Source organism: Notolepis coatsorum (genome assembly GCF_963971535.1).
Source record: "Notolepis coatsorum genome assembly, chromosome: 16".
Taxonomy (NCBI): domain Eukaryota; kingdom Metazoa; phylum Chordata; class Actinopteri; order Aulopiformes; family Paralepididae; genus Notolepis; species Notolepis coatsorum.
In genome coordinates, this window is record NC_140180.1 from 24572136 (window position 1) to 24597139 (window position 25004).

Consider the following 25004-nt stretch of genomic DNA (forward strand, 5'->3'; position numbering starts at 1 on the left):
GTGTCTAAAATAAGTAGTAGTATTTCGATGATCAGAAGGTGTGTTCATCTATTGAATGCCACAACAGTTAAACTAGTATTGCAATCTTTAGTCCTATCCCGCTATTGCCCAACAATTGGTTGAGCGCTTCAAAGCAGGATCTTGAGAAACTTCAGCTCTCTCAGAACAGAGCGGCGTGCCTCACGCTCCGCTGCTCTGTGAGGAGCAGTGTTGCGGGAATGCATACCGCTCTGTCTTGACTGACATGCAGCCGTGTAACGTTTTTGTTTAATATTTGTAAAGTTGGACCTGAGTCTTTGTGGTCAGAACTACAACCCACTAATACTAGACATGGCTATGTCACCAGACACGCCTTGGGTCTTCATTTTACTCTACCTCTACCAAGAACAAATGTACAGAACCGTAATGTATAGATCTGCTGCATACTGGAATTGTATACCTGTGAATACTGTATCAGCAACAAATTTACTTTCAAGAAAAAGTTTACCCTGTTATGAATAATGAAATACAGTTGGCTTATTGATTTATTTAGTTAGTATTGTATTTGGAGCCCATTTGTGTTGTGATTTTGCAGATATTGAGAATGTACTCAAGTTAAAGTGTTTTTTTATGTTTCTATTGTTTTGTTATTACTCCAATGTTTTCAGACCCCCAGTTAGAGTAGTCTTTCACCCATGGGTGTGGACTAATTGGGGATCCATATAATAAACAAATAAACTGGCTGAGAACCAGAATGTCATCCAAGCAGAATAGAACTCTTATTCTTTGGCGACGCATGGGACTCCTTGGCCGTCTCCACCAGGCACCACGGCATCTCGTGAGGGGGCCAGCGCTCTCCTCTGGCCCGGCGGTCTTCCTGCACTCTGTGACTGGAGCAGTGAGTGCCGGCAGGTGCATTGAGTAAAACTCTGTGCGCCAGTCGGCACGAGAAGCAGTCCAATAGGGGCGAAGCAAGACGCACAGCCAGCATGAAATATATAACCCACCTCTTAACCAAAATGTTAAAGGTAGTCTGGCTGTACACCGGTTCCTCACCATCCTCTTCCTCGGTATAATTCTTCAGCGGATTACATTTACTCAAAGTGTAATTGAACTCATGCCATCTCAGTTCTGTCCCAGTGTCCAAACAGTCCAAACTGGGTATGATAACTGGAGTGGAGACACAGTTTACAGCCTAATGAGGTACTGGTAGACCTATTGGGACTCACCATCGGTGGTCATAATAATAATAATTATTATGTCAATCCTCATGAACTTGTGCATGATACAACAACCTGAAAACATCTTGTCTTGTTCTTTTGTATGGTCTCCATATGTACCGGTACTTTTTTTTTGTAACATTTTCTGTGGCAAACAGCCTTTTTCCTGGTAGAAAGAAATAGCTTGTACACTCTCTGTCATTGATCACAGCATACAACATAACATATGTATTCGCTACAGATTTTTTAACAGACATAATATTGCTATGTACATGTATGTAAATCGAAATTCTCCTATTACACTATATAGTTACTATGTGACTAGAATGCATATTGCTGTTGCAGGAGAGGGGGTGAATAAAGGCCACTTGCTAATTGAAAATAAGATTAAAATTACTTTTATACATTGCCAAAAATAAATAAAAATAAAATAATTAAAATTGTAGTACCGTAATTATAAAATCAATTGATAATCATAGCTAAGCCTCGTCTTTTAATTTAGCAAACAGCCATTGCAATAGCTAAAAATAGAAAGATCCCCATTTATTTTTATTAGCAAACCCCCTTCCATGAGATGTTCTGTTTTTTAATGTTATAGTGAATAACACTTATTGAATGCCGCCCTGTCCTGACTTCCTCTCAACTAAAATGAGACAGGAAGTATCTCAAGTCATAGCGAGGGGGACAATGGACCCCCAGGCCCTGGCAGAGGGCCAGCAGGCGTTGTCGGGCGTTCTCCCCGCTGCAGGTATCCATAACACTGATATTGCAGAAAGGCTCCTCGTACTCTCCGGCTATCAGTTCGTCGTCAGCAGCCAGCTCGTTGAACCACAGCGCCCCCTCCTGATGCAGACTGCGCAAGCGCTCAGGCCTGGCTGTGCTCCTCAGTGCTTGGAGGTGCTGGGACACTACACACATCACCCCTGCAAAGTGGCCCCTGGCCGGGAGCTCTGTGGCCGAGGGCAGCCGGGGCCGCATGCCGCACGAGATCATGAAGGCAGCCATGAGAATGTCCACGCCGTACAGTTGCAGGATCCATTCACGCAGGTAGAAGCCCCCCATACGCGCGTTGATCTCGATGAGGCGCGGACCCAGCTCCGTCATCTTCAGCTCTACGTTGTAGACACCGTCGTGCAGGCCGCAGCCTAGGCAGGCGTGGTGTGCTGCCCTGATCAGCTGGGCATGCTTGTCTGGCGGCAACCCCGAGGGCATCTGGGCCGCCGTCTCGGTGAAGGTCGGGGCGCGGGTGGGGCCATTGTCGGACACGAAAGCTCCCTCCAGTCGGCCGTTGAAGAGTAGCAGGTCCACGTCGTGCTCGGTGCCGGCCACGTACTCCATGAGGGTCATGGCGTTGCCCCAGCCCAGGCCGATGCCCGGATAGTCCGTCTCCTCCCTCAGGTCGCCCCCGATGCGTTCAAGATGTGCCATGCTCTCCTCCAGGGAATTCACCTTCTTGACGCCCACCGCTCCCGCTCCATACTCCAGCTTCATTACAGCAGGGAACCTGACTGCCCCCTGACCATCCCGGCCGGCCATCTTCAGGTCCAGGAAGGTCTCCACGTGGAGACAGGGCACGGCGTAGGAGCTTGGGGAGGGGGATAAGAGAGGAGACAAGAAAGGGGAGGCAGCGGGGTAGGAGCGAGGGCAGGTGTTCTCGGTCTTATCCATGGAGCCATTGAAGAGAATGCCTCTGTCAAAGTCAGCCAAGGTTCTCAGGCAGTCGGTTTCCATGTCCATCCTTCTTCTCTTCCCGTTCTCAGGGTCAACCTTGCTATCCGCCTGACCAGCAGGTAGCCCAGCAGAGACTGGCTGAGTCCATGTGGACTTGAGCAGGCCCAGGAGATGCAGGTGGGTGCGGCTCTTCTCCTTGGCAATGCGTATAGCCTCGGGGGGTGCGCTTCTCAGCTGCAGCCTATCACACACAAGTGAGGTCAGGACCACGCAGTCATCCCAGAAGCACACACAACCATCGGGGCGAAGCCTGGTGGACGTCAGCCAATCACAGATGTGTATGCAGTGCTGGTCGTCGCGGCGATGGTCTGGGAGGTCGGGCAGGGGCAGGAAGTGATCAACCATTTTTGATGCAAAGTGGTTTGGATCACAGTCCACTAGGAGTATCTGGTTTAAAAGGGCAGCAAGCATGTCAATTATGCTGGAGGAATAAACTGAACTACAGTACAATGCTAAGCATTTTCCGTCAGAGGAAGGGCAGAGTTAAATGCACTTGTACAACTAGCTTGCCTGAGGACACACTTTATGTTGCAGGGCACACACTTAATTAACAATCACCTTAAGTTTGTAGAGTTTGGCTGCTTCCCAGATAAACCTCTTACTGCAGGCCCCAGCTCCAATCACAAGCACAGTCTTCCCCTTCATCAGGTAGCACTGGGAGCGAATGAGTGGAGTGAGGAGGAGAGTACCCTGGCATGCCTCCATCTCACTGTCAGATACTTCCATGTGTATCCCTCGCTCTGGGAAAGAGGAGTGAAGACAGAGGGAGGGGTGGAAGCCAAGGACAACTGGCCTGATGGTGGAGCCATCAGAGGTGAAGAGTAGGTCCACTCCTGTGACGGTATAGAGAGAGGGGCTATAGTGTAACTTTACATGTGGAAAAACGTTGATTAGTATTTGATAAGGATTTCACACCAATGGGCTACTGTATCAAAGAGGTCTGCCCGTGTTTGACATAATTCAGTCCTCCTACCTGACAATGTGGCTGCAGTTTCCACTTCAGTAGCAGTCGCAGATAGGCTAGCTAAATGTTATATGCGGGTGACATATTATGATATGCTACTCCCGAGTCCCCAGAATCTCCGGCAGCTATATAAAATGAACGGACTATTAATAGATCACTCCTGTAACTTCGTCTGTGGTCCATGCAGCTGTGGTCCCATGAACAAAGTCTTCTAATCTAATATGGCCTATATTTCTCTCTCTGATGAGGCAGGGGATTTTGAATTTTAAGTGGCAGTTTAAAAAAGGAAAGATTGCTAGTCAAAACTGATGTGTAGTAGTAGTAATAGTGCTTAGCCTCTGTATTCCTGAAGGAAATACCTTTAGGAGAAACAGGTGACACCTGCTAAAGAGCAGAAAGGACAGTTTTCCAGAACCGAACGGTATAGATCAGGAAGACCTCCCAGCAAGACTTCCCAGAGAACCAGCAGACACCACTGGAATATGACTCTGATATTTTGAACTCTGAGCCTTGACATTTAGCCTTTATCCTATTTTAATACTAGCGCTCGTTTCGGTATGCTTTCTCTCTTGTTGTTGTTGTTCTTAGCTCTATTCTATTTAAATCTTTCAAAAATGTTCTTATGTACCCCAGTTGCTATTGCATGTACATATTTGTGTTTTATTACACATACTGTATATATACATACATACCAACTATTTTGCCTGTTTTATTCTCCACCCATCGATCATCCATAGCAACACTACTATAACCGAAATCCAAGAAGGGGGATCCCCTCTTGAATGGCCCTTCTAAGGTTTCTCTCCTCCACATTGCATGTGGTGCTTTTTTCCTATTGCTAGGTTTTTTGTGAGTTTTTCCTTACCTTCGCTATACTCTAATGTTCTACTTGAAAGAAGGGAGGTGTGATGTGTAGTAATAGTGCTTAGCCTCTGGGGGTGCTGTTAAGTTACTAACCTGCTGAATGACCTGTAATGTGATAGAATGAGAACTACATAGTAGAGATACAAGTCAACACATGCAGAGCTCTCCATCTCAGTTTGTATGCATCTCATCTAATAATAATAATAATAATATATATCACAAAAACGAGTTTAGCATTGCAGATCAGGTCACCCGACGTCAGTGCATTCTCTGCAACATCCAATCATTTAGGGTTAGCGGTTTGGCTTTTAAAAATTGGAACGTTAACAAAACATAAAATAATTTTTTTTTGGATCTACTTTTTCTCCCATTTTCTATTTTTCTCCCATCCCAATTTCGTATCGTCCAATTCTACCCTCCCCTGTCTCGAACGTTGTTAGGCCATGCCTCCCACAAGCCGGCTGCAATGTGGACTAAGCCTTACATCACGTGTCCCCTCCGGTACTCGAGGAAGCAGCAGTCGCATCTTTTCACCTGCACAGCACGATCTCTCAGCGTCGGGGGTCTGCGTTTGGAGGGCACGCCGCCCCTGTCGCTTCCTGATTCTGCTGCGCAGGCGCACCAACCGACCTGTAGGAGTCGCTGTCCACAACATCCGATCCCCACCCATCAGCTTCCCACCCCCTAATACTGCCAATTGTATTTACGGTAGTATGAACGACCAGCCAAGCTGATAGCAATGCGGAGAGCTGGGCTCGAACCCAGCGTCTCCTGCATTGGTGGTGAGCGCCTTGCCCACTGCACCACCTAGCCGCCCTAACAAAACCTAAAATCCTTTGGTGAAACGCAATTTCCCCATTAACCCCACATGCATCATCAAGGACAGAATTCTAATAGGTCTAATAGGAGGACTGAATGACATTAAACATTGACATATTTAATACAATTGAGCTTCATCATAGATTTAGAAAATCAAGTTGTAAACATAATTATAATCTATCAGAAAGACTAAATCACAAACCTATCATGTCAGTTTGAGCTCCAAGTCCACCGCGGTTTTCAGCAGACATGCTAGACTCTGTCTCCATGACGACACGGAGGCAGGCCAGGGCGGTGTTGGTTGCCAGGCGACGAAGAGAGACAGCCAAAGTAGGGTCAGTGAGGCCGCACTCCGATAGGGTGGTCTCCAAGGACTGACACAGGGACTGGTTGTGACAGAGAGGGGTGTGAGATGCACCAACCCTACACACCAACTGAGAAATGGAAACAGGGGAGAGAGATAGAGATAAGAGTCCTATCACTTTGAATATTCTTTTTATATTCTCATGTTTGCTTCGTTTGTCTTTTCCAATCTGGAACACACCTTGTATAGAAGAGGGATGTTCTGAGGGGAACGAGTGACAATGGCACACACTCTGAAAGACAGGTCTGGGATCTGCGGCCTGCAATCTGGTAGAGGAAAGTTACTCATTCAAACTTTATGTTTGAATTGAAGATTTGCACCACCTCTTCTACCTCATCCTTGCATTTGACATTTAGTTTTTTGCATTTTGTACATTTTAGTTTTGTATTGTATATATTTTTTTACATATTTTTAATTCTTTTACTCTTTACTGCATGAAGCACAATTTCAGGAGGCTCATACAGAACCACGCATTTCACTATAATGTACATGTACCTTATAATGTGACAAATAAAACTAAACTTACACTTCTTTAAAAACTTTTTTTCTGAATAATGCAATCTCTCAAATGGTCAAGCGACAGGCTTTAATTCATTACACAGATATCAAGAGGAAACAGCCGCCTGCTCTGCGTAAATATTCTACTAACCTGCTGGATAACAAGAGTCTTAACATAAGGAGAAGATATCCGCACACTTATGCCAAATGCTATATTACACTGTACCAAACTGAGCTTCATCAGAGCACACAAGACAGAGATTTCGACCAGGAAATAGGCACGTGAATTCACCACTGTCACGGAAAGTAATCTCACTCAAGCCCTCACCCGTGTACTCGTCCCAGGTGCGGACCTCTACTCGAGCCCCTGGCTTCAGAGGAGGGCAGAAGGCCTCCAGGAGAACGGCCTCTCCGGGGAGCAGACAGGGCAGCAGTGGAGCCACTCTCTGCCAGACCTCCTCTGTGTTGGTCTTGGGAAGGTATACAGGGGTTGAGCGGGCCGCCGGGACCGCAAACCTCCCTCTACTGCACCTCAGAACCACCTTCATTGGACCAGAGCGAGGCAAAAAGAGTTCAGTATGACCACGACGTTGATTCGATGTCGCCGCATGTCACTACATTTGATTTGCAGCAGCAACAATTGTGTGTAATAACACGGGAATCAAAGGAAACGTACCTTGTCAGAGTGCCTCATGGCCTCTGACTGCAGAAAGGAATCCACCTTGTTTCTAATGGAGCACAGACCATCTTCCTCCCTCGCCCCCAGGTGCACTACCTCCACTCCGCCGGTCCTGCCCTGCTCCAGACCCTCCTGTCTGGGGGGCGCCAGCAGCGCCAGGGTCGGAGGGGTATGGATCTTCGCTTTCTGCAGCAGGACTCTGGTGGTCAGAAGGTCCCCCCAAAACCTCCCCAGTGATCCAGAACTTCCCATCGGGCACTCCACCCCGCGGCTCACCTCCTCCTGGGTGTAAGGCTCACATGACAGGAAGTAGGTGACCTTGCGGGGAGGGTTGAAACTGGAGAGGAGGGTGCGCCCCCCGAGGTCAAAGGTGACAGCCTTGTGGACCATGAGAGAGGAGGAGGAGTGCGACAGCCAGGCCGGAGAGAGGCACAGCAGGGCATCTCCTAGAGAGAGAGAGAGAGAGAGAGAGAGAGAGAGAGAGAGAGAGAGAGAGAGAGAGAGAGAGAGAGAGAGAGAGAGAGAGAGAGAGAGAGAGACAGAGACAGAGACAGAGACAGAGAGAGAAAACCTTTTTCCACCTGGCATTAAAATGGTAAATGGTGGATTTATATAGTGCTTTTATCCAAAGCGCTTTACAATTTTTGTTCCTCACATTTGACCCATTCACTCACACATTCACACACCGATGGCGGAGGCGACCACGCAAGGTGCCAACCTGCTCATCAGGAGCAGTTAGGCGTTAAGTGTCTTGCTCAAGGACACTTCAACACGCTGCCTGGGAGGAGCGGGAATCTAAACGGGAACCTTCCGCCGCTCATGAGAACTGCTCTGGTCCTGGTCATCCTTCTATTGCTCGGAAATACAATTTCGGATCTTTCCGATGTTCTGCGAGAGTGGCTTTATTATCTGCATCATGTTTACCATATCTTTATTATCTGCATCATGTTTACCATATCTTTATTATCTGCATCATGTTTACCATATCTTTATTATCTGCATCATGTTTACCATATCTTATTATCTGCATCATGTTTACCATATCTTTATCATCTGCATCATGTTTACCATATCTTTATTATCTGCATCATGTTTACCATATCTTTATTATCCGCATCATGTTTACCATGTCTTTATTATCTGCATCATGTTTACCATATCTTTATTATCTGCATCATGTTTACCATATCTTTATTATCTGCATCATGTTTACCATATCTTTATTATCTGCATCATGTTTTACCATATCTTTATTATCTGCATCATGTTTACCATATCTTTATTATCCGCATCATGTTTACCATGTCTTTATTATCTGCATCATGTTTTACCATATCTTTATTATCTGCATCATGTTTACCATATCTTTATTATCTGCATCATGTTTACCATATCTTTATTATCTGCATCATGTTTACCATATCTTTATTATCTGCATCATGTTTACCATGTCTTTATTATCTGCATCATGTTTACCATATCTTTATTATCTGCATCATGTTTACCATATCTTTATTATCTGCATCATGTTTACCATATCTTTATTATCTGCATCATGTTTACCATATCTTTATTATCTGCATCATGTTTACCATATCTTTATTATCTGCATCATGTTTACCATATCTTTATTATCTGCATCATGTTTACCATATCTTTATTATCCGCATCATGTTTACCATATCTTTATTATCTGCATCATGTTTACCATATCTTTATTATCCGCATCATGTTTACCATATCTTATTATCTGCATCATGTTTACCATATCTTTATTATCCGCATCATGTTTACCATATCCTCCTAGCTTTGCACAAGTCAAGGAAACTATAAAAGAAGGAAGGGTCATCACGTCAGAATACCAGCGTTCTATGTCGGCCGAACTGAAAGGTTTAACACTCGGCACCAATCTGCGTCCACGCGCTACACAGTGACGTGATGACCCTTCCTTCTTTTATAGTTTCCTTGGCACAAGTCAGTTTCACTAATGACGTGAATGACGTGTGTCGAGTCCTCAGTGAGGACATTGCCTCCCGTTAATTTTCCCGCCTGTCTTCCCTCCTCCTATATCCAGCCTCTTTGGATCCGATCACAGGGGGGGCGGGGGGTCACTCGAGACGCCTGTGGAGCCACATTCTAATGCCACGTGTGAACCGACGCACTGGGCGAGCAGAGCACCCCAGATCAGATCTTAATGCCACGTGTGAACCGACGCACTGGGCGAGCAGAGCACCCCAGATCAGATCTTAATGCCACGTGTGAACCGACGCACTGGGCGAGCAGAGCACCCAGATCAGATCTTAATGCCACATGTGAACCGACGCACTGGGTGAGCAGAGCACCCCAGATCAGATCTTAATGCCACATGTGAACCGACGCACTGGGCGAGCAGAGCACCCCAGATCAGATCTTAATGCCACATGTGAACCGACGCACTGGGTGAGCAGAGCACCCCAGATCAGATCTTAATGCCACGTGTGAACCGACGCACTGGGTGAGCAGAGCACCCCAGATCAGATCTTAATGCCACATGTGAACCGACGCACTGGGCGAGCAGAGCACCCCAGATCAGATCTTAATGCCGGGTGGAAACGGGGAGACATTCTTGACCTGGTTCGCTTAGGTCATGTAAAGTTCAGCAGGGAATGGAATGCAAGTGTTCTTGGCACTAGATTGACGCACTACTGTAGACTCCTGTAAAATAGAAAGACTGACTGAGGCCACTGTGGGCCACACCATAGGCAACTTTAGAGGGGGGGCATTTGCCACCCCTGATGGACCAGCCCAGCTCTGCTCTCCACTCAGATTTTTTTTTATGAGACTAATTAACTAAATTATTAAATAAATGTAATTGTGGTTTGTACCAGTTTGTGTTTTGCCATCATTATAAAAGTTTGTTCATTATTTAAACTACCTTTAAAAAATATATATATTCGCGGCTGAGTGGCGCAGTGGGCAAGGCGCTCGCCACTAACGCAGGAGACGCTGGTATCGAGCCCAGCTCTCGGCGTTGCTACCGGCTTGGCCGGCCGTCATACTAACACAATTGGCAGTGTTAGAGGGTGGGAAAGCCGGTGGGTGGGGATTGGACGTTGTGGACAGCGACTCCTACAGGTCGGTTGGGTGACGCCGGTGCGGCGGGAACAGGAAGTAGCGGGGGCAGCGTGAGCCTCCCACGCGTTACTCCTCGCCACTGAGAGTTCAAGCTGCTGCGGTGAAAAGATGCGACAGCTGCCTCCTCGTGTACCGGAGGGGACACGTGATGCAAGGCTTCTATCCTCACTACAGCCGACCAGTGGGAGGCATAGTCTAGCAACGTTCAAGACAGGGGAGGGAAGAATTGGATAATACGAAATTGGGATGGGAGAAAAATTGAAAAGAAGGAGAAAAAGTGGATAAAAAAATATATATATATTCATAATCTGCCAATTGCAATAGAATCAGCGTGGCACCGGCGCACACTGACTCGTCCTCGACTTTCTGGCGCCAAGTCAATCTGTATACTGCGAAGATACAGCTGCTGCACAATGGGACCTAACAAAACAATTTACCATTTCTTTATTAAATAAAACAAAACGGGCAATGATAACTAGCAGCAGCGCTATCGCCATCAGTGAGGAAGCTAGCACCAGCAGCGCTAACGCCATCAGTGAGGAAGCTAGCACCAGGAGCGCTAACGCCATCGGTGAGGAAGCTAGCACTAGCAGCAGCGCTATCGCCATCAGTGAGGAAGCTAGCACCAGCAGCAGCGCTATCGCCATCAGTGAGGAAGCTAGCACCAGCAGCGCTAACGCCATCGGTGAGGAAGCTAGCACTAGCGGTATCGCCATCGACGTGATGGTGAGGAAGCTAGCACCAGCAGCGCTAATGCCATCGGTGAGGAAGCTAGCACTAGCGGTATCGCCATCGACGTGATGGTGAGGAAGCTAGCACCAGCAGCGCTAACGCCATCGGTGAGGAAGCTAGCACTAGCAGCAGCGCTATCACCATCGGTGAGGAAGCTAGCACCAGCAGCGCCATCGTCGCCACCGGTGAGGAAATGCAACTACTAGCAAGCTCCACTCCTGTCTCACCTGTTAAGGCTGAGCCACGTGAAGCCAACGAAAGAGACCCTTGCCATGGTCCGGATAAAACCATGCAGAATCTGGCATGGGGTCCATATGGCAGGGTAGTGAGCTGGATGACCTAGAGGTGGTGGCTGAGAGGAGGATGAGGAAAAAGCTAGAAGCCATCCTGGAGAACCCCTCTCACCCGCTCTAGGAGGAGCTAGCCAAAATGAAGAGCACGTTCAGCCTAAGACTCATCCCCCCCCCCCCCCCCCCGACACACCACAAACCGCCTGTCTCGAGTCCCCAGTGTTTGAGTCCGAGTCACCAAAGAAGAGCCCGAGTCGAGTCCTAGTCGAGTCTCCATTACCCTAGTCCGAGTCCAAGTCATCAATGTTGAGTCTGAGCTGTCATACAAATAAAAAAAAGTCTACATTCATTTAACATAAATGAGTATGACACAGCGGTCACACACTAGCCATCAATATCTTATGCCAAATGATTAGGGGATATAACAAAACAAAACAACTGTATTTATCAATTAACACGTCCGAGTCCTCATTTGCACCTTCCAAGTCCGAGTCATCAGTGCTCAAGTCCAAGTCGAGTCACGAGTCCTGAAAATCAGAGGACTCGGACTCAAGTCAGAGTCCTGGGCCCTCATTCATCAACGTGTTCTACGCACAGATCTGTGCTTACCCTGTGCGTACGATCATTTCTAAGCAAAGAGTGGGATTCATCAATTTCGATTTGAACTTGACTCCGTGCTTACATCTACGCACAGGTCAGACCAGGCGTACCTGGCGCCCAGTGGTAGAATATATTATTACAACAAGGAAATGAGCTTCTGTGCATAATAACACTGGCATGTTCTGTACGAACCGTAGTTCATTATAGTTCATTGTAAAATAGCAACAGTAGTGTAATTATGGTCAAAACCCTATAAATAGCATTTGGAATAATAGATCTTTCTCTCAGAATGAATGCAGCATGGTTTATATAGCGGTATCGGAATATACGGGGTGTAGGCTACTGACTGACTGCGCTCCGCGTAGCTTGATTGATTGATTGATTGATTGAAAAGTTTATTAACAGATTGCAGAATGGGTACAGTACAGTACAGCTCAGTACATACAATTGTTAATTGGGGATGCAGACCAGAGAAAGACTTTCGTATTGTTTACATCAGGGTCCCCCATTTTCAATTCATCATAAATCATAAAGCTCAACTCGTTATTATTTTGCGCAGACCGCAGAAACACGGGAACGTTTTGATTATATTTAAAAGGCTTTACGTTAAACGAAACAAGTGGAATTTCGAAGCTGTAAGCAGAATACAAGTCATATGAATATAGTGTTCTTCCACCTTTTTACTGTATAAGAAAGAATAGAAAACGCATTGCAATGACACCAGATAGTGGACAGACTATGTATATGATGGGATTCAAGTTCGCGTTTTTGTTGATCATAGGCATGCTGTCAGAGTATGATATCAGAACATTTGTCGTCACAGATCATGTCCTAATAGAACATAGGCTATGGCATGGATCGTGATATTGTGTGGACTGTTACTGTACCGGTACCACCCATTGTGACAACAGCCTTGTGAGTCCCGCACACAAACATGATGGAATTCAAGTTCATGTATTGAAAGGCAGGCTACATCATACATGCAGTGAGATTCATTGCTACCCAATACTGACATCAAAATAGATTGTAGTATGCCTCTAGAAGTCATATGCAGCAGGTAGAAAATTGACGGGAGATCCATCGCGATTTGGAATAAAATTGAGGAGAACTTTAATCCCTGGGTATTAATCAAACAACACGGGAAAAGGCAGTCATATTCCAGCGCGGTATTTATTAGTGTTAATAGATATCATATCCGACATCACCGTAAGTGTACACGTCTGTCAGCCTGTCTCATGACACGCTTCCCTCGGCTTAGTCCATTTTTCCACATTTCATGGGTGTATTCCATTACCGTATATGGTTAATCGGGGCGTTTCTGGTATGCAAATACGTGAAAGCGTGCACGAGCCGCGGTGCAGAGCCAAGGTGGGATTCATCATGACAGGTGTGCGTAGAGCCTGCGTACGCACGTGTGATGAATCCCGACTTCCCTGTGCGTACACTGGTTCTACATTCCGTGCTTACGTGTGGAAATAGAACATGTTCTACGCACACATTGATGAATGAGGGCCCTGGACCCGAGTAGCTACTACAACACTGGCTGCAGAAAAATGTCAGGAATTCTGGCCAAAGACAGTGCAGGCCTTGGGAATAGATCACATGGACCTGAACGTACAGTAGGCCTGTCCCATGATGTGTATGGCCTCAAGTCAAGTGAAACCTATTTGTTTAGAATTGCCACAGTCACCCTATTTTGGGTGACAAGCTGCTTAATTCAGCAAAGTAGCGCTGGTCTATAACAAGTGTTATTAGTCATAACAGAGCTACATGAGGAGGCCAGCAGAATGAACACAGTGTTTATATATAAATAGAGTGCAGTACAGTGACATTTGCATTTAAATGTCGCACAGCTAAACTTTAATCCACCACACAAACATTTCAGGCAAAAATTAGACATAGGAATATGGTTTCTTTTTTTTTTGGGTTTGAATGGTTTGACAACGACATCTCACTAATATGTTTACAACTTACAATATCGCTCAATATTGTGGCAAATGAAACGGATGCTGCCAAATGCTAGGTAGGAGGAGTGTTTGTTTATCTTATGTGTGATCAATATACTAAGGCGGTGTATATTGATCAATATACTAAGGCTCTTTGCACTGCTGCGGTCAAGCAAGCGCTACCGGAGTCTCATGGCCAGTACAGAGAGACTCAAAAGGAGCTTCTATCCCCAGGCCATCAGGATGCTCAATGTGGACTCTATGCAACACTAACCCATTCATTCTACATTCATTGCACACACATCCACATGCACACACTCACTTTAAACATTCACCTTCAACATTCACTTTAGACACTTTGAACACTTTTTAACACTACACCATTTTCTATTTATTACTAAAAGATTTGCACTACCTCTCTACCTAATTTTTGCATTTTGTACTTTAGTTTTGTACATTGTATATTTTATAGTGTTTGGTCTTTATAATTTTTTGTACTGTATGAAGCACAATTGTAGGAGGCTCATACGGAACCAAGCATTTCACTGTAATGTACCTTATATGTGACAAATAAAACAAAACTTGAACTTGAAGATGAGGGATGCACCGATATTGCTAGTGTAATATACAAATTGACTCGATCTGAATTCCTACAGCTTACTGTCATGGCTCATTTGAATATTCCACAACACTATCTTATTCGGATATCGGACCGATAACCGGTTAAAATAGGGCATCGTTATTGGGAGAATTTCCCCCGGCATTAAAAACCTGATACCAAGAGATCTAACGTGTCCGAAATCATGCACCTTTTTGCATTTTTGACACATAGAAAGATGTTAGTCGTCTCTAATGGATTATATCTTAATCAACTGACCCCAATCTAATTATATACTGCTCTGTCAAACTAATGGATCGGGGTGGTACTTTGGTATTGAATGATACTTTTGCACGTCATTTTGCACACATGATGGGTATCATCAGTGGAAAGATAAATGGATTATATCTTAATAATATTTGTCAACTGACCTCAATCTAATTATATACCGTCAATCCTATACTGCTCTGTCAAACTAATGGATCGGGGTGGTACTTTGGTATCAGACAAATGCCTTTGCACGACATTTTGCACACAGGATGGGTGTCATCAGTGTGGAAAGAGCTGGCCGTAAATGAAGTCATAATATATAGTTACTGCATTCTGGTTTTCCTCACCTTGGCTCCTCTGTCCAGCCTCCAGCAGGAGAGACAGGTAGGGGAGGGGGGACCCCAAAACGCAGATGCACAGCTCCGAGTGCTTCACGTCTGGAGGGGGAGGACAATCGTCAGTGATGAAGTGTTCATTGCATCCAAAACAAGTGGTTCAAAAGTCTTACAAAAACTCATCACCAGGGAGGGCAGTGAGATAAAAACCTTTATTGTCCTGGAGGGCAGCCGTCTATAAGCATCTATATACAGTATATGTCTGTGAGGGGAATTAGGCTGATAGGTGACAGGTACGTACCCATAACAAGAGGTGGGTATTCTCTGCATACCTGTGCATAACGTCCACTGAGGATGGCAAAGGTTTGGTACCTGTGCATAGCATAGCCATATTACTGCTCCAGTGGAGTCTATAGCACTTGGCCTTACCCTGAGACAGGTCCTGTGTCTCAGGCAGGTTGAGTTCCCAGAGAGCTTCCTGCAGGGTCTGGTACAGCGCCCCCTCTGGGTTGGAGGCGGGCCCTGCCTTCAGATCCTCGCTTCCAACAGACCGCCACGGTGAAGAGGGCAGCCTGGGGTGGGCGACACCCAAGCTCTGAAGGGAGCTGAGAGAGAGCTGCAGTGTGTGTGTGTGTGTGTGTGTGTGTGTGTGTGTGTGTGTGTGTGTGTGTTGGAAAAAGGTACAGGATTAAGCAAAAACTCTAGAATGTACCTAAATCAACAAGGCTCAGGACCCCCATGGACACCCCCCACTGTGTTACATTAACGCAACCTTACTGGACTATATATTTGTATATACACTAAAAATTCTTCATACTGGTTCATACTTCACTGTTCATCTACATAAGGGGAATAAACACACACACACATAGTTGTGCATCTACATAAGGGGAAGAAATACACACACATAGTTGTGTAATGTGTATCCATCTCCTAATCTCATTTTCTTTTCCTGACACACGCACAGCTCCACATGTCTATGGAAACGCAATCCATCTTCAATCAGACTTACAGTGTAAACACATGGACACACATACACTCAATCATTTGTCTGTGACATTCAGGACACCTCTGCTCAGGCGACCACACTGGTGGTATGCAACCTTTCAATGGGAATCGAGATTAGATTTGACTTGGAGATCCTCTCTAGACTACAAGCTATATTTGACTTGTGTTTTTACTATACCGCCGCTCATTCATAATATTATTTTTATTTTGTATTATTATTTTTATAACTCATCCCTCCTTTGCCCGTTTTCTCTCCGCCTATATGTAGTTTGTTTTCTCCTACTGCTTTTTTTCCATTAAGAAAGGGCCACAACTCTAAAAAGGTAGAGTATGTGTAATCCAATAAATATTAAAACAGTATAAGGCATAGCGTCTATTAATAGTCACTGGCATTAGGCAGCACCTTTTGCTCACACTTATTATTTATATATATATACAGTATATATATACAGTATATATATATACAGTATATATATATATACAGTATATATATACAGTATATATATACAGTATATATATATATATATATATATATATACAGTATATATATACAGTATATATATATATATATATATATATATATATATATATATATATATATATATATATATATATATATATATATATATATATATGTAATTAACACAAAAGTGTTGCACTTAAGCCACACAGGCATTTAGACCCCATTTCACACCACAGAAGCTGACGTTTACAGATGACACACGTGTATCATTTTAACCTATAATTTACATTGTGTGACACTACAGTATTCGTTTCTGCTCAGTTTAGGATTTGCACTACAGTATTAGTTGTAATATATAAATAAATATAATATATTTAGAAACCAATTCCATTGTACAGCGAGTGTGGAGATGTTTGTAAAGACAAGGACAGTTATTCAGGAAATTAGAAATAGAAATAGTTAATCATTGAAAGAAAATTCTACATTTACTATCCAACTACCAATCATCTGCTATTTACTGTTCTTATTGAATATTCACCTTTATGAAGTGAAATCGATGTACATGCAAAAGGAGAAACTAATGAAATTATGAAAAGCCCAATACACAATCCAGACAGTATTCTAATATAAGTATACAAATAATCAAAGAGTATACATTGCATCTAGAAGTAATCAACACACAGATATCTTGTAAATATATCAATAATATGAAAAACCATAACATCAAATTATAACCAGCAGTAAGAATAATGAATACTCTTAATGACCTCACCATGGTGGCTGCAGTGGACAAGCAGTAGCCTGGAACTGACAGCAAGAGGAGGGAAGCTTTGAGTAATGGGGGAGGGAGGGAGAGGTGAGGGGAGGAGGGAGGGAGCGAGATCAGGCTAGAGGTGAGAGGAGGGCTGGGAAGGGGTGTAGTGCAGTAAGCAGGAAGGAGTGTAGTAAGCAGGCGGGCAAGTGACAGACAAGGATTCTACACTAAACCATGTCCTTTAAAAGAACACACCAACGTTTTGGGAAATTATCTTATCGTCTTCTCCAGAGAGAGACCAGAAGATAGATACCAGTTTCTAGCCCTCCTCGTCAACAATGTCGTCGAAGGGTTATGGTTAGGGTTCATACTGTAACAAAACAAATTTAGTTATTGTGTGTGTGTGTGTGGGGGGGGGGGGGGGGCACTGTAAAAAGCACTTAAACATACAAAAAAATTATCTTCGCTCTGGGTCCACTGTGGAGTAAGTTTCAGCCTTTATTTCAGGGCTTGTACAGACAGGAGTGTGGCCCCATTACTTCACATTAGTTTTGTGGTCAGGTGGGCATCCACTATGAGGAACAGCATGGACTGTGCTGCGAAAGGACTACCGGTCGATAACTTTATTGGTAAATAGGAAATAGGGCTAGGGGCTCCAAAATTCTTTTGGGGTGGAGTGTTCCTTTCTAGAATTATAAGAAGAGGATGGGTTATGGGCCCCAATATTTCTCATGGAAGTTATTCAGTAGTACCAAGAGACAATTCTGCTTCTTGCAGTGTTGATTTAAGTCATTTCCCAATGTTTATATGACAAGACTGACAAATTATCTTCTTTATTTTGTATCCACTTTTTCTCCTTATTTTTCAATTTTTCTCCCATCCCAATTTCGCTGTTTCCAATTCTCCCCTCACCTGTCTTGAACGTTGCTCGCATATGCCCCCCACAGGTCGGTCGTAGGGAGGATAGAAGCCTTGCATCACGTGTCCCCTCCGGTACACGAGGAGGCAGCCTGTCACATCTTTTCACCTGCCAGCGCGGACTCTCATTGGCGAGGTGTAACGTGTGGGAGGCTCACACTACCCCCGCTATTTCCTGTCTCTGCTGTGCAGGCGTCCCCCAACCGACCTGTAGGAGTCGCTGTCCACAACGTCCAGATTACCACCCATCGACTTCCACCCGCTGACTCTGCCAATTGAGCCAGTATGACGGCCGGCCCAAGCCGGAGGCAACACAGACAGCCGGATTTGAACCCGGTGTCTCATGCGTTGGTGACGAGCGCAATGTCCGCTGCGCCACCCAGCCGCCCACCAATTATCTTTTTATAATTAGATTAAGATTCAAATTTATTGTCATCATACAGAACAAGTATAGTACAATGAAAATAAGTTGTCATCTAACCGGAGTGCAAGGTACAGTAACAGTAAAGTGCATAACAATATACAGTGTAACAGGTGATAATATGGGATATATAACAAAGCTACTGAGTACATGTGCTAATCAAATGTTTGTACCGAATTATGTACAGTGATACAAGTATAAATACATTAATGGTAGTAAGCCATAGAGTAGGTATGGGATATATACAGATAATGTATATACAGTGTGTGTACAGTGCACAGAGTGGCTATGTATACAGGTATGTAAACAGAAATATATGCACATATATTCATATACAGTACATATAGATACATGTATATACAGTGTTATTGTACATGGCTATCATACAGTGTTATATGGGTAGACTATAGTTTACGGTAGGTAGTTATGATTAGAGTGTATGGCAGTTTTAGGCAGTAGATAGGTATAATTGATTGATTGATAGAAAACTTTATTAACAGATTGCAGAATGGGTACAATACAGTACGGCTCAATACAAACAATTGTTAAGGGGATGCAGACCAGAAAAAGACGTTCGTCTTGTTTACATCAGGGTCCCCCATTTTCAATTCATCAAGACATTTATGACATACATGACATACAGATATACAGTACTGTTTCATCAAGACATTTATGACATGCAAGACATACAAATATACAGTACTGAGAAAGAGATCATAAAGAAATAAAATATACATTAGAAGGGGAAGAAACTGTACATTGGAGGGGTTTGGGTGGGTGGGTGGTTTGGACATTTACCGGGGCCAGTTTCTAATTGCAGCCACCCGTAGGTGCTCTGGTTTTGAAGGAGGGTAGGGATTCACATTATTTTACGGCTGTAAAATCCACATTGTTGTGGCATAATTGCGAAACGTGTTTAGTCCCTTGTTTGCATGAGTATTATGCAACAGAGTTCAGAGTTCATACGGTATGGGAAACAGAGCCTACAGTATAAACAATGGAGTTCAGAGCTTTATACGGTATGGAGACACATCAACAGTCTAATTGATCATCTCTGACCTGAATCTGAGAGATTATGTACATTTGTTGCATGTCCAAACAATGAAACCAGATCCTGTGGACTGAGATGGACAATCACTTCTGTTGAACTCTTTATTTTTTTATTTGTATTGCTACTGCTACTACCACTACAACATAAGACTACACTGATTGCACTGTGTGCAGTAATACTATTCTGCTTTCCTTTAAACTGTGGATACCAAACAGAGAAGGTAAAGACGACTTTAAACTGTTAAACAGTAATCCCGAGATATTTTATTGCACTGTAAAAAAAAACTGTGATTCTATGTCTGCACTTTATGTGCTAATTTCATGTCTATTCTATTCTACTACTTATTGCACTGCACTATTTCTTTTAGTTTTTTTTCTGTTTCTGATTTTCTCTGATTTTTCTCCCCGTCCCAATTAGTCGTTGTGCCAATTCCCCCCCCCCCCCCTACCTGGCTGCTGTATGCATGTTCTCCTACGAGTCGGTACAAGGGCGTCCCGAGTCGATCGCACGCTTCCTCCGAGACGTGCGCCGACAGCCAGTGACGTCTTTTCACTTGGCAGCGAGGACTCTCATTGGTGAAGTGTAACGCGTTGGAGGGCACGCTATCTCCACCAAGTCCTGCCCCGCATAGCCTCGAGACCTGACCTGTAGGCGTTGCTGTCCACAACGCCAGATTCCCACCCCCTAATATTGCCAATTGTATTAGTGTGAACGGCCAGCCAAGCTGGTGGCAATGCCGAGAGCTGGGCTCGAACCCAGCATCTCCTGCATTGGTGACGAGCGCAATCTCCGCTACGCCACCTGACCGCCCACACTGCACTATTTTACTCTGTCTATTCTATCTTACTCTTTTTATTATTGTCTATTTTTTAAAACTGAATCATGAGATCCTAATGTGAAAAACTGTGATTTTATGTCTGTCTTTTTTCTGTTGTGAAGCACTTTGAGCTGCAGTTTCTGTATGAAAGGTGCTATACAAATAAAGTTGTATTATTATTATTATTATTATTTCCAGGAATCGGTTGTAACTTGTACAGTCTGTGCTTCCTCTCTTGGCCGGTGAAACAACTTAATGGATTTACAGTACGGATCAGCTGTGTCTGTCTATCAAACTCTATTTCAGTCTGTTTGGGGGAAGCAGTGGCCTAAAGGTTAAGGAAGTGGGCTTGTGCAAAGCACTCGACTACCAAACTCCAATGGAAGAGGCCAACCGTGTCAGACTGTAGTCCTACTGGGCAGCTCCCAGGTGTGAATGTGTGGAGTGTGAAGCAGGGACTTGCTGAAAAAGAGCATCCGTGCTCAGCGAACCGACCCTGGGTTAATAAAGAACGACCCTGGGTTAATAAAGAACCTACCCTGGGTTAATAAAGAACTGACCCTGGGTTAATAAAGAACCTACCCTGGGTTAATAAAGAACCTACCCTGGGTTAATAAAGAACCTACCCTGGGTTAATAAAGAACCGACCGTGGGTTAATAAAGAACCGACCGTGGGTTAATAAAGAACCGACCCTGGGTTAATAAAGAACCGACCCTGGGTTAATAAAGAACCTACCCTAGGTTAATAAAGAACGGACCCTGGGTTAATAAAGAACAGACCCTAGTGGGTTAATAAAGAACCGACCCTGGGTTAACAAAGAACCGACTGTGGGTTAATAAAGAACCTACCCTGGGTTAATAAAGAACCTACCCTGGGTTAATAAAGAACCGACTGTGGGTTAATAAAGAACCGACCGTGGGTTAATAAAGAACCGACCCTGGGTTAATAAAGAACCGACCCTAGGTTAATAAAGAACCGACCCTGGGTTAATAAAGAACCGACTGTGGGTTAATAAAGAACCGACCCTGGGTTAATAAAGAACCGACCCTAGGTTAATAAAGAACCGACCCTGGGTTAATAAAGAACCGACCCTAGGTTAATAAAGAACCGACCCTGGGTTAATAAAGAACCGACCGTGGGGTAATAAAGAACCGACCCTGGGTTAATAAAGAACCTACCCTGGGTTAATAAAGAACCGACTGTGGGTTAATAAAGAACCGACCGTGGGTTAATAAAGAACGGACCCTGGGTTAATAAAGAACCGACGTGGGTTAATAAAGAACCGACCCTGGGTTAATAAAGAACCTACCCTGGGTTAATAAAGAACCGACCCTGGGTTAATAAAGAACCTACCCTGGGTTAATAAAGAACCGACCCTGGGTTAATAAAGAACCTACCCTGGGTTAATAAAGAACCGACCCTGGGTTAATAAAGAACCTACCCTGGGTTAATAAAGAACCGACCCTGGGTTAATAAAGAACCTACCCTGGGTTAATAAAGAACCGACCCTGGGTTAATAAAGAACCTACTGTACCCTGGGTTAATAAAGAACCTACCCTGGGTTAATAAAGAACCGACCCTGGGTTAATAAAGAACCGACCCTGGGTTAATAAAGAACCTACCCTGGGTTAATAAAGAACCTACCCTGGGTTAATAAAGAACCGACCCTGGGTTAATAAAGAACCTACCCTGCAAATTAACATCCTCACATGCAGGAGTTATTTAGCACTGGGAGGCAATGCTATTTCTTACAGTGCGATTTGTCTCCCAGTGATAACAGGGGAAGTCATTTTCCAACCTTTTTATGATGACAATGGCATAGATAGACTTGGGTCCAAGCTGGGTCCCTAGCAATACAATTCCACTGAAACCATCTATAGATGGTATATTTTGTAATGGATAGTGTCCTGCTCCGTCCCTCGTGGATTTACACTATATCACACATTTCAGCAGCACCTCTGCTCCTGGTTGTTTGAGCGCAGACTTTTTACGCACCATGAAAGATTTTAACATTTATTGTCAACATAAATAAAGAACCTACCCTGGGTTAATAAAGAACCAACCGTGGGTTAATAAAGAACCGACCCTGGGTTAATAAAGAACCGACCCTGGGTTAATAAAGAACCTACCCTAGGTTAATAAAGAACGGACCCTGGGTTAATAAAGAACCTACCCTAGGTTAATAAAGAACGGACCCTGGGTTAATAAAGAACAGACCCTAGTGGGTTAAAAGAACCAACCCTGGGTTAATAAAGAACAGACCCTAAAGAACCGACCCTGGGTTAATAAAGAACCGACTGTGGGTTAATAAAGAACCTACCCTGGGTTAATAAAGAACCTACCCTGGGTTAATAAAGAACCGACTGTGGATTAATAAAGAACCGACCGTGGGTTAATAAAGAACCAACCCTGGGTTAATAAAGAACCTACCCTGGGTTAATAAAGAACCGACCCTGGGTTAATAAAGACCCACCTTACCCGCTGACACAGCCAATTGTGTCAGTATGGACGACCGACCAAGCCGGAGGTACCGCGGCAGCTGGATTCGATCCCACTGTATATATGCGGTGGTAGGCAGACGCTTAGTCTGCTGCGCTACCCGGCCGCCCCCTCATTCATTTATTGAAGCTCAAAATGTATTCCTGAGCAGGCTGAGCCTATAAAATGCTTTTTTAAATCCCTCAGTCCGAGCAGTTCTGTCATTTCCATTTGGTAATGTACAGCATCAGTCAGATCAAACACACGTCAGACCTGCGGAAAGTTACCTGTAAAGTTGTGTATCACGTCGATGAGTGCCATCTTTGCTTACTTACAAATGGGACCTTGAAAACAACCACAATCCAAAATTCTTAACAGCCAATCACCGTTGGCCATTAAATTACGCTCATTAACACAACCACAATCAATTGTCTGAACAATGAATCACTATTGGCCACTAGATGGAGCTCCATTTAAAACTGAAGTTTCCTCTCTTAGGATATAATCACTTGGAAGGTACAGTATGAAATGTCATAACATCAATGTCCCCAGATGTCTGTAGTAGGCTATAGATAGTTTCACTGGCATCAGATCCTCCTTGTATCCCTCGCAGGAATGAGTTATAGGCTCTGTGCTGGCAAGGCTCTCATCCTACCTTGACGACCGCTCCTACCAAGTATCATGGAGAGGCACCCCTGCCCCCTACAGACGGGTGTCCCACAGGGCTTGGTCCTTGGACCCCTCCTCTTCTCTCTCTACACCAAATCTCTTAGTAACATTATCATGTCTCATGCCTTCTCATGTCACTGCTATGCAGATGACACTCAACTCTTACTCTCCTTTCCTCCCTCAAATACCCAAGTCTCTGAGCGGATCTCGGACAGTCTGTCTGACATTTCCGCCAGTGGATGACGACCAATCACCTCAAACTGAACCTAAGCAAAACTGAGCTACTTCACCCACTGGTTGAATCCTCCCCGCTGACCGACCTCTTGATCACAGTGGAGCATGTGGCTCCGTCCCCGACCGCCAAAAACCGAGGTGTAGTCCTTGACGACCGGCTTAACTTAACTCGCCTACTACACTGCACTGCTAGCTGGTTTACCGGCTACCGCCACCAAACCCCTTCAACTCATACAGAATGCAGTGGCCCGCCTGATCTCCAATCTACCAAAGTCAGCTCACTTCTCAGAGAGCTGCACTGGCTTCCCATCGCCCCACAAATCCGCTTCAAGGTCCTTGACCTGGCATACCGTGCAGTGAGGGGAACGGCTCCCTCCTACCTCCGGTCAATGGTCTCAAACTACACACCTTCAAGACCCCTACTTTCCGCCTCTTCTGGCTGCCTCAGACCCACTCAGGGCCGGACTGGGGAAATAATTCATACCGGGAGATATAGCGCGAAATATAGCCCCAATCAGGCCACTTTTTAAGCGGGGGGTCTGGGGGTCCCCCACCCGGAAGATTTTAGTTACAAAGACTTAATTTCCTGCATTCTGGTGAATTTTAGTGCATGTGAATCACAAACTAATGAGCCAACAATTGCTTAGTACAATGTACTGTTATGAACCTCAAATAAAACTGTTGTGGCACTAGCAATGGTACTCTCTCCACCTTCAAAAAGAAAAAAGCAAGAGCACAACATATTTTTCTATTTACTATTATAATACAGTTAACCACTCTCTCCACCTATTCAAACAAGTCAAGAGCACAATACCATATTCACTTTACTGATGCACTACCCATCAACAGTTAAAATAGCACTTTACACAAATATTAAATAACAGACCTTTCATTACAATACTATAATAACAGTAGCCACTGCCAGAATAGTGACACATGTATCACGTGTGGTGAGCACACGCATGCATGCACAACGAAGACAGAAGATTGCGTTGTCTCAATCATTTGAACTATAAAATTAGCTCAAAGTATGAGCTCACTGACTGAAATTTCCAACAAAAAGCATCAATTGTCAAATAATATTGATCACATTAACTAGACTAGATGTTTTTGAGGAAATTAGAAAGGGAACAACAACTTAACCCTTGTGTCTGATCAGATTCTTATTTGTTTGATAACTTTGCAGT

General features: G+C 44.4%; 1 protein-coding gene across 1 annotated transcript; it reads right to left on the reverse strand.

Moving 5' to 3' along the window:
• Nucleotides 1-538: 538 nt before the first annotated feature.
• On the reverse strand, nucleotides 539-15463 carry LOC311242594 (carnosine synthase 1-like). Its single transcript, XM_084331575.1, has 8 exons — nucleotides 15305-15463; nucleotides 15016-15105; nucleotides 7116-7564; nucleotides 6768-6981; nucleotides 6122-6207; nucleotides 5780-6011; nucleotides 3489-3763; nucleotides 539-3317 (listed from the first exon to the last, which is right to left on the reverse strand). Exons 1-8 carry the CDS (start codon nucleotides 15381-15383, stop codon nucleotides 1839-1841), a joined length of 2904 nt encoding a protein of 967 aa, XP_084187701.1. The 5' UTR covers nucleotides 15384-15463; the 3' UTR covers nucleotides 539-1838.
• Nucleotides 15464-25004: the final 9541 nt, after the last annotated feature.